The 17,390-nt window shown below is 41.3% G+C and overlaps 1 protein-coding gene across 4 annotated transcripts in view; it reads right to left on the reverse strand.

The window, feature by feature from the left end:
- Znf521 (zinc finger protein 521) overlaps positions 1–17,390 on the reverse strand; it is a 296,890-nt gene that overhangs the window by 114,178 nt on the left and 165,322 nt on the right. For 3 of the 4 annotated variants that reach the window (XM_052741578.1, XM_052741575.1, XM_052741576.1), the window contains one exon: positions 16,622–16,706. In XM_052741578.1, coding sequence (XP_052597538.1) covers positions 16,622–16,706 — 85 coding nt within the window. The remainder of the gene's footprint in view (positions 1–16,621; positions 16,707–17,390) is intronic. The other variant, XM_052741577.1, reaches the window with a different exon arrangement.

The following is a 17,390-nucleotide window of genomic DNA, read 5'->3' on the forward strand; positions in this document are numbered from 1 at the left end:
CCACCATTTCCCAAGAATTCTCCAAAGAGTTCTGAAGCAGAAATGTGACTTGGCTCTTTCCAGGCAGCAGGTTTTAAGAAAATAGAACAGAATAACGAGGCTAAAACCTTACCACCTTTAATGGAAAGATCATACTTCCTTTTTAATGTTGTTTATTTTTTTTCTAAATCAAAGATTAGTATTGTTGTCTTGGCAGAGGCATCGGCCTCAGACTCTGAAGCAACAGCGAGGGACCAAGCCCTGCTGGGAACACCCCAGTTAAGCCTCCCTGGCTGAGCAGTTGGAGAAAACATCACTAGATAAATGGTCCATCAGCCGAGGTGACCGGAGACTTGAGACTTTGGAGATGAGTCTGTCTCCTTAAAGGCAAACACACTCGTGCCTTCCTCCACTTCCCCGCCCGCTTGGTGCTGCAGAAGGACAGGTGACCACCACATGTCTAAGTCAGGCCAAGGTGTCCTCACACCTGGGTGCTCAAGCTTGGGTTCTTGTCAAAACCAAAGAACCCCCAGATCCTTTAAAATGTATTTTTTATTACTCAGATATCTAGACATGATCATTTAACAATATATAACCAAAAGAAGCAGAGACTTAGCTGGTGATCTCAAAACATTCTGTAAACTTCCTGTTTTCCTTGCTGGTGGTATAGAGGTAGTGATGTGTGGGATGTGTGCGTGTATATGGTGTATTGAGTATACATGTGAGAACACATTTTAAACTTAACAAAATCACGTTTCATATACAGAACTGTCCTGCAATTTTGAGTGTACAAGTTTGTTATTCTGAGCCATTTGATTAAATTTAACCACAGGAAACTCTTCCAAGTCCTAATGAAGCAGCAATTACATCTAAAAAGGGAGCCAAGCCAGAAAACATCCTTTTCCAATATCTCTCTTTCAAACATCAGACTGCAATGTAAGCTCCATGGTTTTCATTTCACGTTAGTCCCAGCTCTCTGAGCTGCTGGAAATATGTTAAACACAAGACAGGGAGTGGTCCAGCAGTGAGTCTGTGATGGGAAAGGCTGCTACCGGACACACACACACACACACACACACACACACACACACACACACACACACACACACACACACAGGTAAAGAAAGCTGCAAGCATTTCTTCTTAAAAAAAAAAAGAAATTTTGAATTAGAAATAGCATCACTATGTCTGAAGTGCAGGATAATGTGTTTAAAATTATATTTTGGTTCGAAATAAAGATTCTGAGAAACAGACTTTTGGAGACATCACCATCTACTTTAGAAATGAAGGCTCTCTTTTGCCCCTAACAAACCTGCACTTAGTTTTTCTTTCTTGGGAGATGTATGATATTTACTAATTTGCCATGCAGACAAATCAAACCATTTGGATGATTAAAGAAATGAGGGTTCCAGAAAACAGCCTGGACTCAGGGTGCAGCATGACAATCTTTGCAGGTTTTCAATCTCCCATTTCTGCCGTGACAGGGCATTTCAGCACAGTAATGTAACAACCTGGGACATCGGTGGCAGAGAAATAATGTCAAAAGCAATTCTTCACATTTGGATCCCACCACATCATGTGCAAATAGTGAACTTAAACAGGGAAATGCAATTTGCTCCTTCCAAAGTATCCATTTTTATCTCTTATGAAGAGATGAAGCCACATCCATTTCTAACGCCTCAAGGTAAAGAAGGTGGCATGTATCATAAGTGCAGAGAATGTCTGAAGGATTTAGAAGCAATCTTTTCATAATGTATCTTTGGGTGAGGAAGTGGAGTTATGAGTTACTCAAAATTCATAAAGATTATTAAGTTTCCATCCTCGTAGAAGAGGTGCCACCGCGGTCTCTCAGCATCACACTGCCAGTGCTCCAGCCCCCAACTACCAAGAGTCTGCTTTTGGTCCAAGACGTCCATCCATTATGTGGCATTATCGCTTTGCAGAATAAAATAAAGGTTCCATTGCCTTCAAAACCAAACAACAACAACAACAACACCGAAACAAATTGCTTTCACAGGAGCCAGCCTACGGCGGCTGGGCGCACTGGATTCCTGCTCCTTGCTCTATCAGCATTCCTTCATGGAAGTGATTGTAACAGGTAAGTAAGTTCCCATTTCAGCAACTTGCCTGGAGATTATCAACTTGTGTGTTTGTGCCTGCTGGGCTATTTGAATGATTACCCTAGCCCCCAAAGCCCTCAGCAAGGACTTGTTTTGGACCCAAGGCAGTGACCCTCACAGTGAGGAGGCCTCCTGAACAACACTCAGCGCTCCTGCCTGATGAATTTCCACCCACCAGCTCATCTAAACGCAGCCTATGGGCTTCATGGTTTTCCTTCTTTCCCTTCACTTAAGTCTATGGGAAGTTATGAAACATATTTCTCTAGTCCTCCCAGGAGCAAGGCCAGGTTCACAATTTGACCTCTGAAACACAGCAGTCCTGCAAAGCCAGACAGCCTGATAGAGCTGAGCCTTCGTGCTTTCTGCCTGGCCTATACAAACCATAGCACAGAGCATGGAGCAATGTGACTTATGGGAAATGACAAGCGATGGATCAGTAGGGGGAAAATAATGGGATTTAATCACGTGAAAGTACCACAGGCACAGAGTTCCCTTGCAGCAAGCTGTCCAGCACAGGTGACAGCAGGTTTTGAGGAAGCTAACCACCTACAGACACTAATGGAACTCTTTTAATCAGATTAGGTGCCAGGATGCTAGGAACGCCCAGAGATTCTGTTTCCCTACAAGTCTGTCTCCTCCGAATGATTTTAAGCAAGCACATAAAAACATCTATAACTTACAGAGATGTCTTCGATGTGTGAGAAGCCATACAAGGGACAGTTCAGGCTCATCTGGAAGACTGTCACAGACTAATTAAGGACATGGCTGCTCAGATAGGAAGGCTGACCCTGCAGTCTTATTTACACACTTTCCAGCCAGAGGGCTGTGAAGTGGCCCCAATGGGGTGTTTCTATCTGAGACCCAAGGGCACCTGCACGAAGGAAGCCAATGTAAATGCGTCCCCTCACTCAGTGACAGGAGAGGAGACACAGCACTTCAGTTTCCTTGGTATGGAGCACACATACCAGCCCCCTTCCATCTGACATCATGAGGCACAGCCACCTCTCATCGATTGCATCTTATTCTTTCTTGCACTTTCCTATGCATTCATTAGGAAGGCCGTTCAGAGACAAAAACAATGAGCTCTTCAGACAGAAGGTAGCAATTCGAAAACTGCAAAACTTCAGCTTTCGAAAATAGCCCCGGTGACCTCTTGCAGCACTCTGGCCACTCCACAGCAAGCAGGAGGCAACCCCTGTGAGGAGCGGATTCTGGCAAAGTTCTCTCTTCACAGATGATGCACAGCTTAAGCTATAATGAGTTTTTGGGTTACAAATGCTGAACACATTAATATTCCTTGATGATAATTATCACAGTATAAGCACCTTTCCCAATGTGAGTAGCATAAAGCAACTGAAGCAGCATTTTTACTACATTTGAAACAAGCTGGAAAATGGGATTTTCTACTCTTGTAACCTGAGGTCAACATACATCAAGCATTGCATATTAAACACGCCTATATATGAAGCCAATCTCCTGGTCCTTCCCTTTGCTTCGTGTATACATAAAACCATCTCCTTTATCCGGCATTTCTTATGAAACTCTTCATTTGGGCATCCATGTAATATACATAATTGCAAAACAAAACGCATTTCCTCTCCATCATCAGGATTCTTCTGTTTCTGCTCACTGAGATCAGGAGGGCATGTTCGCCAGATGATATGTATATCTGTGCAGTCTGAATGAATTCTGTGGCCACTGGCTGCATATTAAACAGGAGGAAAACTAGAGCTGAACAAACAGGCTCTGAGAAGAACCCAACCCACACTGCGTACAGAGTGGAGCCAAGCCCTGCCTTAATCTTTACACCTTCGAAGCTGGCAATAAGACAGAGCTAAAGGGTCTATGTGAATTCCAGCCTACCACCACCAGGAGGGCAGCAAGGACCTCAGCATCACAGAAGACTCTTACAAACCAGTGTGCATTTCAAATTAAAAGAGCAATTAATATCTGGATAATAACCATCAAATATGACCTGAAGGTGCCCTACAGCACACTGTATGTGTGTACAACAATAAATTCCATTTCCCTCTTTGCCACAGCCCACCCACAACAGTTGCTGCCCGGGCTCCGGGTACTCTCCACAATGCGACTGGCTAATCAGGACTGAATGGATTATCAGCTGATTTTCTCTCACTTTTCCTGCTTTCGTTCCTTTTATTAAGTGAAAAAGGAGGAGATACTCTGCTGATGTTTGGAAGGCTTACAATAATCACAATAGAGTTCTCTTCCTTTTCAATGGGCCACAGTGCCATTTTTACACTCATTGTTAATCTCCACAGCGCTCGAGATTTTACCATGACAAAAACAAAAGTCACTTTCAACTCTTAATCAGAGGACTGCGAATGGATTTAGATTTTGTGGGTGTAGGTCTGTTGAACTCACTGGTATCATGTTAGCCTACACCTCATTTAGAAAATACACCATGCTACAACTCCTTCAAGTTCTGGAATATCATTTTTACTTATGTGCTGCAAAAAAAGTCTTAAAATACCATTTGAATAGATGCTAAGGTATGAGCGAACCTGCACTAAACATTTAACAGTGCTATCAGCTTATTAAATACTATAATGTGAGAGCTGTGGAAGCGTGATATACAGAGCCTTCCCTCCCCTTCAACTTAATGCTGGCGCTCGTTCTGAACATTCTGCAAGCCCATTCATCAGGAGAACAGATGCATTTTAAAAAGTCCTCATTTACCAGCAGATAAATGTGCTTAGAGAGTATTTTTTAGTGTAGAAATGACTGAAAACCTATTTGGTTTTACTGTGAAAAATTTGTTTTACTGTGGCTAGGAAAAAGAAAACTACAAGGTATTTAAAAGGCCTTTCTGAAATACTGTGTAAGGGTTAATGCTTTGGAATATAAAGGAGTGGGCTAGAGCTTTGATTCACCAGAATATAAACACACCAAAACAAGACAACAGATTACCATGTCCATCAAATTCAGAAATAATATCCCAAATCCAAGCATATAATGAGATTGCCCATCCAGAATGTTGATTTTGACTGTGAAATTTTTAATTAAAACTTTTAATTAAAATGATCTCACAAATAAAAAAATCACACAGTGAAATTAAACACAGTGTCTATACATCTTAATGTTGACTATAACATTATTGGAGGGTGACTTCATTTGCAGGTGTAATCAATGACTTTCTCAAAAAGTTAAGATTGCTTTTGCAAATCTATTAAAATATTTCTAGCTAAAATTATACCTTGAAAATTTAACATTTACTCTTTGACAGTGGCTAGAAAGTAGGATTCCCCCACAAAGATAGCTCTCTTCTTAAAAAATATATACTATAATGTAATTTAAAGAAAACTCTCTTTCTCCTGGAGATCTGCGGAGTGAGCATTCACAGAGTAAACACCATGACAATGATTATCTGTTCTCTAGCCCTCAGTGGAGACACTCACTTTTGAAAATGTCTTGTGGTGACTTACTAAATTCAAGCCATTTCAATTAGTATTACTGCACATTAAAAATTAATTGCATTACTGAGTGGATTAAGGTTTAAATTTCAATTCTACAGTATGTGCCCTAGAAATGACAGCTAAAAATCAATGCTCTTTGGCCCACAATCGGAAGTGTGTATGGTCGAATAGTGTGGGACTGGCATCATGGCCAGGCAGTTTGAAAAGACTTGATGGTTCCATTGGAGGTATGTCAGTTCTCAGTCTACATTTTTACCTTGAACGCTGCACAGTCTCAGAGGGGAAAAAAAACCCAGCTGCACCAAGAATTGGGAAAAACAGTCACAGGTATCATGTTTATGACACCAAAGAGGTTCACAGCCACCCAAATTTCTACAGAACCGCCAGAGGCTAAACCTTCACAGTGCTCTTCAGTGAGCACAAAAGACCTCTCACTTCAACCCACATTGGTTTATTATTAGTTTGTATAGCCCAGATGGGGTCAGAAAACAAGGGAAATCCATTTACAGCATTAACTACAAAAGGGGACCTGTACCAAAGATAAACACTGCACACAGCAGACCTGGGGACCTGTACCACAGACAGGCACTGCACACAGCAGACCTGGGGATCTGTGCCACAGACAGACACTGCACACAGCAGACCTGGGGACCTGTACCAAAGGCAGACACTGCACACAGCAGACCTGGGGACCTGTACCACAGACAGGCACTGCACACAGCAGACCTGGGGATCTGTGCCACAGACAGACTCTGCACACAGCAGAGCTGGGGACCTGTACCACAGACAGGCACTGCACACAGCAGACCTGGGGATCTGTGCCACAGACAGACACTGCACACAGCAGACCTGGGGACCTGTACCAAAGGCAGACACTGCACACAGCAAACCTGGGGACCTGTACCACAGACAGGCACTGCACACAGCAGACCTGGAGACCTGTACCACAGACAGGCACTGCACACAGCAGACCTGGGGACCTGTACCACAGACAGGCACTGCACACAGCAAACAGGGGCAGGAATAAACAAGGAATGTGCTAAGGCTCTGGGGTTGTATCTGGAGAAAACATAGAGCATTAATGAAATGGAAATCAGATAATGCAGAAGAAAGAGAAAGGAAAAGGACAACACAGAGGAAAGACAGGGATCCAAGGCAGAGTTGTGTTCAGCAGAAGGCTGGGGTAATAATCACTTTGTTTTAAGGAGTATTGTGAAAAAAATGGTCATGAAATACTGGTCCTGAACCAGTTATGCCATCTAAATGCCTTCTGTAAATTATTAAAGGGTTTTGGGGAGAGACACATCAGGATGGTCACTGCCATCCATTCACTATGGACTGATGACATCTGCATACAAAGGCAATGTGTGTCCATTCTTTCTCACCATTCACTCTCTTAAGAAGCTGAAGGGAAACATCACAAATGAACTCAACAAAGTCAAGTATTATCCATAAAGAACCACAGAGCCACCCTGGACTATCTGGCCTTGGAATTGAATGGTGATTGGTATGATCCTCGGAGAAGAGAAATGATGTTTTCCTTGTTCTTCAAGCTCCCCTCCATGGTGCATCAGTGGCCAACAGCAAGTTCTACAGCGAGGGAGTCAAGAAGATGGGATGTAATAACAACAATAAAAAGAATAATCTGGTGCAAATGGACCCCAAGGTGTAGTAGGGTTCCCTGTGTGACAATCACCCTTCACTGCAATTTACTGATGTGGCTTCATTACAATACAGCATAGGAAGGGGTAACACACAGAGCACCAGTGGTACTTCTCGGCAACACCAGGCACAAGCCACCCCAGCAGCCTCTGCTCCTGGGACTACGTCAGATCACTTCAAAGTGAATGGACTTGAAAAAAAACAAAACAAATCGAAAAACAAAACACTGAATGGAGGTGTGGCCGGTATATAACATGGTACTGGGTCTTGGAGAAAGAGAATAAAAGATTAGCAGGGGAAACGTGTTTCCTTAGTGAAATATTACAGGGATAGCAAATTAGTCTGAATTAAACATCCATTGGAGGCATAACAACGTGTGGCTTGGTTAAAGGGAGAGGAGAAAGAGCACAGCATTTCTTGTTTGGGAAACACAAATAGGTTCACCGAGTCCTATTTTATCCTCTGTGAGATGAAGAGAAACAGTGGTTTGAGGTGAACAGTCACACTGCAAATTCAAGCACGTATTGTTTAAAAGGGAGAAGGACTGATTTTCTAATTCTCGCCTGCTGTAGCTGGAGGTCTGACTTCTCAGGCAGGGCTCGCAGGATGCTGAAGCAATGTGTGAAGAGGAAAGGAAGGAAATTCTCTTCACCAAGGATCATTGAGTATGTCATTGGTTAATTCTTGCTCTATGCTCCTCATTAGCATGACTCTCAAGTTTCTGGTATCATATCCGAAATATTAAGACATAATAACGACGAAGGTGCAGATAATTGGATATTAACCAGAACATACTTGACTGGCCAGGAGGTAGAGCCCTGCTTAAACTAATCCTGAAACATATTAATCACCAATTAATGAAAGGGTTTCAAATTCATTTTCTATTATAGAACACCTCTGAGTACCTAAGCTTTTTCTAACAAATGAGTTGGAATAACAGGGTAGAAAGAGGAGATACAGCCGTCTGATGATGCCTTGAACTAATACTTTACAGTCCATTGTCAGAGGGTTGTGAAAACTGCACTAAAAACCTTGAATGCTCTTTACCAAGTCTGGGGCAACAGAGAGGGGCATGTTCCAAAGGCCAGAGGCCCTGTGTAAATTCCAAATGTACATATCTCTTTCAATGGCAGAGCCACAGCTAAATACTTCATCAGAAGGCTGTCATGATATTATTTAAGTCTTCCAGCCCAGATAGGTCTGCAGTCCTCCATTTGAACCTCAGACGTACACTCCAACCACCAGAGCATCTAACGGGAGCTCACAGAAGTGCACCAAAGATGGCCCTGCACACAGCCAACCCGGGACAGGAATAAAGAAGCAATGTGCTGGGGAACTGGGCCTGGGTCTAGAGGGAATGTGAACACCAGTGAGTGACACGTCAATAAAGTGACGTGAAGAAAGAGAAGAGACGGGGCACACAGACAGTTCTGTCCAGGCCACGGCTGGGGTACTGCCTCTGACCTACCTTAGTGACTTATATCAGCTCCCTTCTAAAATTTCTAGGAACATTCAAGTTAGAGAAATAGCTACATAAATGCCTTTTGGTATTCAGAGAATGCGAAGAGGCCTAAGAGATTATCTGTGTTTAGAGATTCTAATGTTTTTTCATTCTTAAAAGGTAGTTGTCTCCGATGCTGAGAAGGAACATTTGCCTATAAGAGAAAACTTAGTGTGTGTGTTACAGCAAAGCCACTGTAGTGACGCTGTGTGTCTGCGCTTCCCGCCTTTGTGGACTGAATTTGATGGAAATAGCGAGAGAACTTGTTATCACAGAGATTTTTTCTCCCAATTCTGTTGTTTGTTGATTTTAATTTTAATAACTCTTAAATAAGCACTCAGGGCAGATGAACTGAGATAGGCTGGCAAGTAGGCCCTTTTATCAACAATTTTGCCACAGAAATACACAAACAGTCCAATGGCTCTTCATTAGCAAACAAATCAACAAGTGATATTTTAATGCATGACTTTGTTCCATCTCTGTGGGGACCTTAGTTGAGAGAGTGATGTACAGTACAGAGAAAGGAATCATCAGCCACAATGTCCCTGGGCTCTCTCCATTGAGGACTTTGCAGCCTCTGCTTAAAGAGTGCATTTAATTGACTGATAGACAGTAGCTTCTTTGTTCGCAGAAGACAGCCAAGTAATGGCAGCTTGAAAATCGTAGCATCTACAGGGTCTCCTGAGACCAGTAACAGGGGGATATGTGTCAGGAATAAATAAATAATCTAATTATTAAGCCACTTCCTGTCAAGTTAACTCCAATTTGTTGGCTTTTGAAGGCAACAAAACGAGGCATTTTTCCTCATTATGCTTCTCTTTTTATACCAGTGGTAATCACAGGCGGATTAAAGGGTGCCTGATTGGTTTTTTTGTCAAGGATCTGAGAAGCAGCCAACAGTACAGAAAAACAGAGTTGGGGTTAGAAGAAATTTCATGCTTGTCTCCTTTCCAGCTCCCGAACAGCCCACACGGCTGCCCCATACGGTGCAACCAGCTGTACAGCAAATGTGTACCCCTCCAACTGAGGCCTACCGGGCCACAGGCGCCATCCTGAGAGCTGTGAGATACCTTGCAATCTTGGCAGGTAGCTACTGCTGTCATAGGCATAATTCTAAAGGTGACCTACGAAACCCCGTCAGCTCTCCAAATGCAACAATATGAGCAGCTGAAGTACGACACCCACTCTCCATATTGGCTCTCCTCTCCTTTGTTTACTGCTATTAACGGCCCTGCAACTAAGAAAGAACCTATAGAAATGGGTCATCAGAGACCTTTTCTCTGGCTGGGTGAGATCGGATCCTGTGGAAATAGGTCAGGATGCATATGTGTGGAATGCATATGAGTATGTGTGTGTGTGTGTGTGTGTGTGTGTGTGTGTGTGTGTGTGTGTGTGTGTGGTGTTCAATTGTGTGGGTGTGCTTGCATTCAGCTGTGTGGAGGGACCTCTTTTTATTTATTACTGGAGAGTTTCCATGCCCTCCATTCAGAAATCTTCTGCAAACTTCATGTGGCACAGACTGCAGAAGTCAAGGGCAAGGGTAAAATCAGGCACAGAAGCACAGCCGTGTGACACTACCATACCCTCTATAGAACCCAGGAGGCCAGGCGGGCAGTCATTCTGCCCGTGAGCTAGGCTCTTCTACAGCCCTGTAAAGGGTAGCATGTCCTAAAAGGTGACAGCAAACTGAATTGTGTGTCTGTCTACAGGCTCAGTCAAACCCTCCTTCTTACAGAAAACTAACCTAACGGTTGTCTAGGAGGCTTTCTTGGGGCTAGTAAGTCAGAAACTACACTAACTGCTAAGACATTTTACTCTTGTAAGCCAAGGTCACTAATACACATGAGAATAAACATCATGATTTGTCTTTTAATGGCACCAAGTAGAAGCTATACACAAAGACCATCCTCTTCAGTCTCCTAAAAACTGAGACTGTAAACCAGCTGGTGAGCTCCGGAAGACTCTGCCTTATTCCAAAGTGTCCTTCTCTTTTCTACTGACCCTCCTTTTAGGAAGGCTGGTGAGAGGCAAGGCTTGGTAAGTTCCCACAGCCCTTTGCTCTTGGCAAACAGTGTAGCTACATTGAATTTATGCTAGTGGATGTCCTTTCTGAATACATCTTGAATTTTTGTTAAATTGCGCAGATAATTAAAGCCTCTTCATATTTACAGCCTGCTTCATTGGTATCATGAATTCTGTTTTCAGTTACTGTCTGCAAATTCCCTCTCTGAACAATTTCAAACTAAGCAATAACACTTCATTTTACATAAGTTTTATCTGATGTCCCCACACAGAGCTGCCAGCTGTACAGCAAATGTGTGGTTCTCAAACTGGGGCCTACCAGGCCACGGACTCCATCCTGAGATCTATACGGCACCTTGCTGTCATTGGCAAGCTCTCCCAGCTATCACTGTGGCCGTAGCTCAACACTGCACACAACTTAAAATTATCTGATTATTAGAATTTGTGGCCCACACTCCATTTTATCCTTTATTTAATCTATCCCCAGATCACACATTTGTTTAAATGTTTTGGCTGGTTTACAGATCATGCAGCCATCTGCACAGTAGGTGTGACACCATTTTTTTAGACAAAAGTTAACGTTACAAACAAAGATAAAGTCATCTGAAATGCTCCGGTGTTTGTTATTCTGCCTAGCTCGCTTGGACCAACTCTAAGAAATAAATAGAATTATCTGTGTAAATCGATGAACATCTATGAAAAACAACACCCAGCAGAACGCTGAGCTTGCTCCATTACCTACGTTAATATCGTGACAGCTGAGGAGAGATGACCTGGCTCACTTCTCATCTCTCCTGTACAGATGGCTATTAAAGAGAAAGTACCCCTTTTGTATGGCCCATGCAGAAACCCTTTATGGGCTTTTCAAATAAGCCAGCATTGCCCACATGAGGGGAGCTTTCTCTTACCATTAAACAGCCCAGATTTCATCTTTTTTTAATCCAGCTCCTGATAAAATAAGCCAGTATTTCCTCATCTGCAACATCAAATGTTAGATTTCCTAATTCCCTGAATTTTTAGGTAGCCAAATGAAGATTTTTTTTTACAAAAAACAATTCAACAGTCTCCTTTAGAATGAATTTAAATCATGGCTCTAAAGGATATCAACGATTTTATATTCCTTACGATGGTATGGGTGGTCTTTCCCTCATGCGTGCACACTTGCATACCACATATATTCACACCTATAGACATCAGGACAAATTCCTTTTTATTCGTTATTTTTCCACTGCCAATGCAAGCAGAGAGTTTAAAGTCAAAGACTCTATGCAGAGGTCAAGATGTCTGGTTATTCCCTCCAAGTCAAGGAAAATCTAAAGCTATTTTAGTCCCTAACCTGTTAGGTTTTGTCTATTTCAAAGCAAGAACTCTCCAGTTGAAATGCTTCAGAGATGTCGCATAACACTACGCCAGATGTTAATGACTAGTCAGAAAGCAAGCCATCTAGTGAAGAAAAGAGAGGCAAGGAACACCCTTTGTCACCTTGGATATCAGAAACATTGTAAGACATATGACTGTCACTGGCTATGAGAACAGACTAAAATTTCACTGATTCTTCTAAACTGAGAGATACATAGCACATGTTCCATGTTATATGGGGTACAAATATTCCTGCATGCATAGTACAAGTGTTGAGTCTCTTCACAATCTTAAAAATAATTATCCAATAGACAGTGAGCATTAGAAACATGCATAAAAAGTCAATGACTTTGCATTGCTCTTTTCAGACTAATTGTTTATGATGCCAAATTCCACATTTGCTTTTCTAAGAAGTAAATATATTTTCTTCCCTAAAATGTCAGCTAGCATCACCCTTGACGTGTCAAGGATACTCACTATTATGTCTTCCCCAAATTTTTTTTTTCACAAAATGGGGTATTCTGATTCCTTACACACAATCATTACAATACAACCTTATAAAAATATGAAAAGAAAAAAGAAACAAAACAAAATCTATTTCTAAGTAGATCTTTCGAAGCAATTCATAGGTAATGATCTGTAGCCACTCCCTTCATAGTCTATCCATGAACTCTGAAAGGGAGGGCTGGACACGGCCACAACCACACCCTGACTATTCTCCCAAGTTCATGACTGCAGCCGTCCATTCCAAGGATAATGGTCTTTCTCCCCTTTGGTCATTTCTTTGTCCAGCTGACTGGCCCTTCGTGGTGAGCAGACTGTTGGTTGCCCATCACCAGCCACTCACAATTTGCTCACTGTGTTTCATGAGACAGTTGTTTGTAGCTGTTTGGAACACATTCATCTCTTTAGGGATTTATGTGCTCGCTGCAATGCCAACCTCCATAGTGAACGAAATTTCTTTCTAACTAAAATAGATAATTAGAGGCTGGTAATTATTGGTCAAGAATTATCAGAGTGAAAAAATTAAGCTCCTCATAAACAGCTCTTGGCAATGCCATCTCTTTATACCATCCCATGCCTAGCAGCCCTTTATTCCAAGCACTTGCAGATTTACTCTACTACAGTTGAGCCTCGTAATTTTATATGAGGCAATCCCTTCACTTGGTTAAATACATTTAGATTTCCCGGTTCCATCTCTGTGTTATTAATATGTACCAAATAATAGTAACCAGCAATCTCACAGAGGAAAGTAACAATAAATCTTTACTACTCAATAGAAAGAGAACGGTGGATATACATTAAAAGTCATGATGCATAATGGCTTCTTTTGGGATTCTAAATGTATGGTCAAAAACAAACAAAGACAATGTGAAAAGAACAAAGGAAGACAAAAAAAAAATTCTCATCTACACAGATATAACCTTTCCCCTAGGAAAGTTGTTTAAACATTTTGTAGTTCTCTCCTACCCCAACCTTTCCCTCACTCATTGATTATGTGTTTGTAAAGAAGAAAAGAAGAAATATCTCTAAGTAATTAATAATATATATTATATATTAGCAAAACTGTGTCAAAATGTGTTAAACAGGAAAGATTTTATTTTTTCCTTAATAGGCACATGCCAAGTCCCTGGTACATTTTATTAAGTAATTACTTCTGCAATTGAGATCATATGTCCACACCTTGCTGCAAACAGCACTTCAGGACACCTCCGTTGTGTACATGGTAGAAACATCAATGGATTTCCTTTCTCAAATATCCCCCATCAACAGCATGAAACCAGCACATCCAGAAAGAGATGCTCAGACGTTGCTTAAAAAACATACATACTCCCCAGAAAAATGCAAAAGGCTTGGCTATAGAGGGACTTTCAAGTCACAGTTCATTGGGGCATCTGCGGACCTTGTTTTCTCTCAGATGACATGGTTCTTCCTCTAGACTGATTGTAAAATGAAATCTGCAAAAACACTATCCACCTTCTTAACCAAGTAAGAGGCTTTCAGATAGTCCCTAATCCCTCTTCCCCCCACCAAACGTCTAGTTCAGATTATTTTTTTATTAGATAAAAAATACACACAGATACACAATCTAAAAATACCTAGCCTCCATGGAGGTATTTTAGTCAACAAAATAATGCTGCCTGCCTCATTTGAAAGACTAAGCATCACAGTGGGATTTTAAAGGGGGGCATCTTAGCCTTGCGACTCCCTCCTGTTCCACATTCTCTCTCTGGATATTAAGAAGGAGAATGGAGTTTAAGAACTTGGATGCCTGGTCAACAGACAGAGCAATTAAGAGGGTGCTATTCATTTGTTTAGGCCTTGAGTGCAAGCGAATCATGTATTTTATTACTGAAAAATAGCCTGAATATTAAATAATCAGACCCTCCATGAAAAGGAAAGGGATTTGCTTCTCTGATAGAAGGTGAATTGTTAAATGCTCTGATCCCAAGGGGAGGTGAGTGTCATGTTAACTCACTATTATAGGGAGGGGGAGACTTGGAAAAGCACCAATGATGCGAGGAACGTAAGGCACACACAAAGGGGAGGATACAGAGCAAATGAAAAACAGAAGAAAACGAGCCAGGGCAGGCTGACGGCACAGACGAACGACAGTAAGACTGGACAGCCAAAAAGACCCTTCACACTCTGCTCGATGCAGATCCCACCTGTGGAAAAATCGTGAATGCTGTGCTCGGGATTTGTCCTACCAGCTCGACCTAGTGCTCATCTGCATGGTGGATAAACTGGAAACCCCGAAACTGCTTTACATGGAAGGGATTTGGGCAGGAGCAGGACCCACTACATATTCTATGGCTAGAAAACGTGAAGGTCAAGGCTATCAAAACCCGTATCATGAGCAGAGTCAGTGACTCTGACCACCAAGCAACACAGAAGAAACACAGGGATGGGTAAATATGGACAGTTATCATCTGGTGGGAATCATTCTTTTTTTTCTACCCTTTTCTCTTAAAAAGAAAAAAAAGCAATTTTGGAAGTTCACATGGAGTATTTTTTTCAGGATTCTGAACAGGAGGCAATTTTCAAGAAACATTCTGTGAATCCCTTCCATGCTGTGAATATCTCTGCAGGCTTAAGGAGACCTTTTAATATTATTCTGCCATGGTGAAGAATATATTATTTTAATGCATAATAAATCACTAATAATCTTCATACTTAAATATGGGAAACAAAGATAAAATGATCAATACATCAATTGTCATGTATATGTTCCAGTTTCCAGTTAATAACTTAGTTTTTTCAATCAGTAACAATCATCTATAAAGTCTTATCATTTGAAAATTCTGAAAATAAGCTAAGGCTATTGAAAAACTATTAATCAATTTTCCAACGTGCTTCTGAATTTATCTTCTCCAGTTTAGACAAAAAATTGGAAGTACTGCTACTGTCATGTTTCCTGACCTGGGGTGAGAGTTTGAGTACCCTAAAATGTACATTCTTAGAGCACTGTTCCTTGGCTGTATAATATAAACTGGTGCCCCTAGAAACAAATTCCATGTCTAAAATGTTGAATTTTCCTTCCCATCTAACAAAATTTCTTATTAGCTGAATGTAAGGTTAACTGGACTTTAAAATATTATATCACATTTATTCATGTATTTATAAAACACCACAAAGTAAGTATGAAATAATAAAAAAAACCCTCATGGTATAAAAATACAAAGGAGTAACAAAAATAGTACAAAGTAATAGCAATTGTCATTTTCTAGTAGCAAAAGATGTGCTTGATAAAGTTTAATTGGCTGGTAAAACCCTTAGTGTTATTACTAAGCGCTTATCAAATTAAAAAACAGGCACCAACCCCCGAGGAATCAATGGATAATGGGACAATATGAGTAAGTGAAAAAATTGCCGTTTTAGTTCTAGCCCATCTAATAAATGCAATACCCTAAAATCATTGGCCTGAAGTAACTTCCGATATCTTTTCCCTAACCACTTTTATAAAGATCTATGGAAAATTTGGTGGGGAATAAAAAATGATTACTGAATTCTTTACGTGGTCTTTATGATCATGATGATTTCCAGGCTGTTGAAACCATACTTATAAAACTATTTTATGGCAATTTAAATTATTTATGTTTCCCTATCACAAAAACTCACTACTTTGGATTTTGATACAAAGATGCTTAAGCAACACACCGCGGTGCCATTATCATAATAACTTCTGAAATTAAAACCTGTCTAAAACTCTATGGAAAGCTAACATCCAGTTCATTAACCATTCCTGTTAGTTTTCAATAATGCAAGAATGATTAGAAGTTTAATTTGTTAATCACCTGTGCTCTGACTGGCAGAACATAGATAATCCTCTGCAGAAGTCTAAACTAGCCCTCGCAGAAAATAAAACATGCTAATGCCTTACCAGGTCTAATAAGAGGAATAAAAAAAAAATCAATCATGCCTAGGTAAGCCATCGATGGCGGGACAATTAATTCATCTTTAACGCTTTTAATTACATAGGAGCTGATGTACCGCATACAAGAAAACAGATCAGTACTAAGGGGCCGAGTGTCACTTACCAATCATGTGATTTGCCACGTGAACCTGGATGTCCCACTCGTTGTAGAAGACCATCTGACACTTGATGCACTGGTACGTCTTCTTCTGAGGAGACAAGTGCAAACAGGGTCACTTAGACACACGTGTCTGACCGCTCCCACTCAAATCAACCAGAGACAAGGTCCCTGACCACAGCACGTTCTTTCCAAGATACTGGTTTGTCTATGTGGCTGATTAACATTCTGTGGGTTTCTCAGACAAGTACCATGAGCTTCTTATCAAGACTCTGAGAGCTGACAGCCATACCACAGGCTGATTCATGTACAAGAAACAAAGGTACCACATAGGAAATAATAATAACCTAAAATGATATAAATGCTCTTCAGCTCAAAAACAGACACTAGTATTAAAACTACCTATAGCACGTGGCTCACTTTCAAACGCCAAAGTCTCTGAGAATCAGACCCAGTTTAGTTCTGACCAAAGTCACGGTGGCTGTTGCTCCCAGGAATGAGGATGTAAAATGACTAGGAAGTTAAGGTTTGTAGCATTTTAGACAAGGGAGCTAGAGATAAGGCTTGGCAGTTACGAGCACTAGCTGCTCTCAGTGGACCCAGGTTCGGTTCCCATCACCCACATGGATGCCCCCAACTGTCTGTCACTCTAGCTCCAGGGCCTCTATGGGCACCTGTCACCAACATTGTGCACAGACATACACACAGGCAAAACACTCAAACACGTACGATAAATATCATTCTTTTAAAATGGTATTTTTATCCAAAGTCTGAA

This window comes from Peromyscus californicus, unplaced genomic scaffold (genome assembly GCF_007827085.1).
Source record: "Peromyscus californicus insignis strain IS unplaced genomic scaffold, ASM782708v3 Scaffold_17__1_contigs__length_78620276, whole genome shotgun sequence".
NCBI lineage: Eukaryota > Metazoa > Chordata > Mammalia > Rodentia > Cricetidae > Peromyscus > Peromyscus californicus.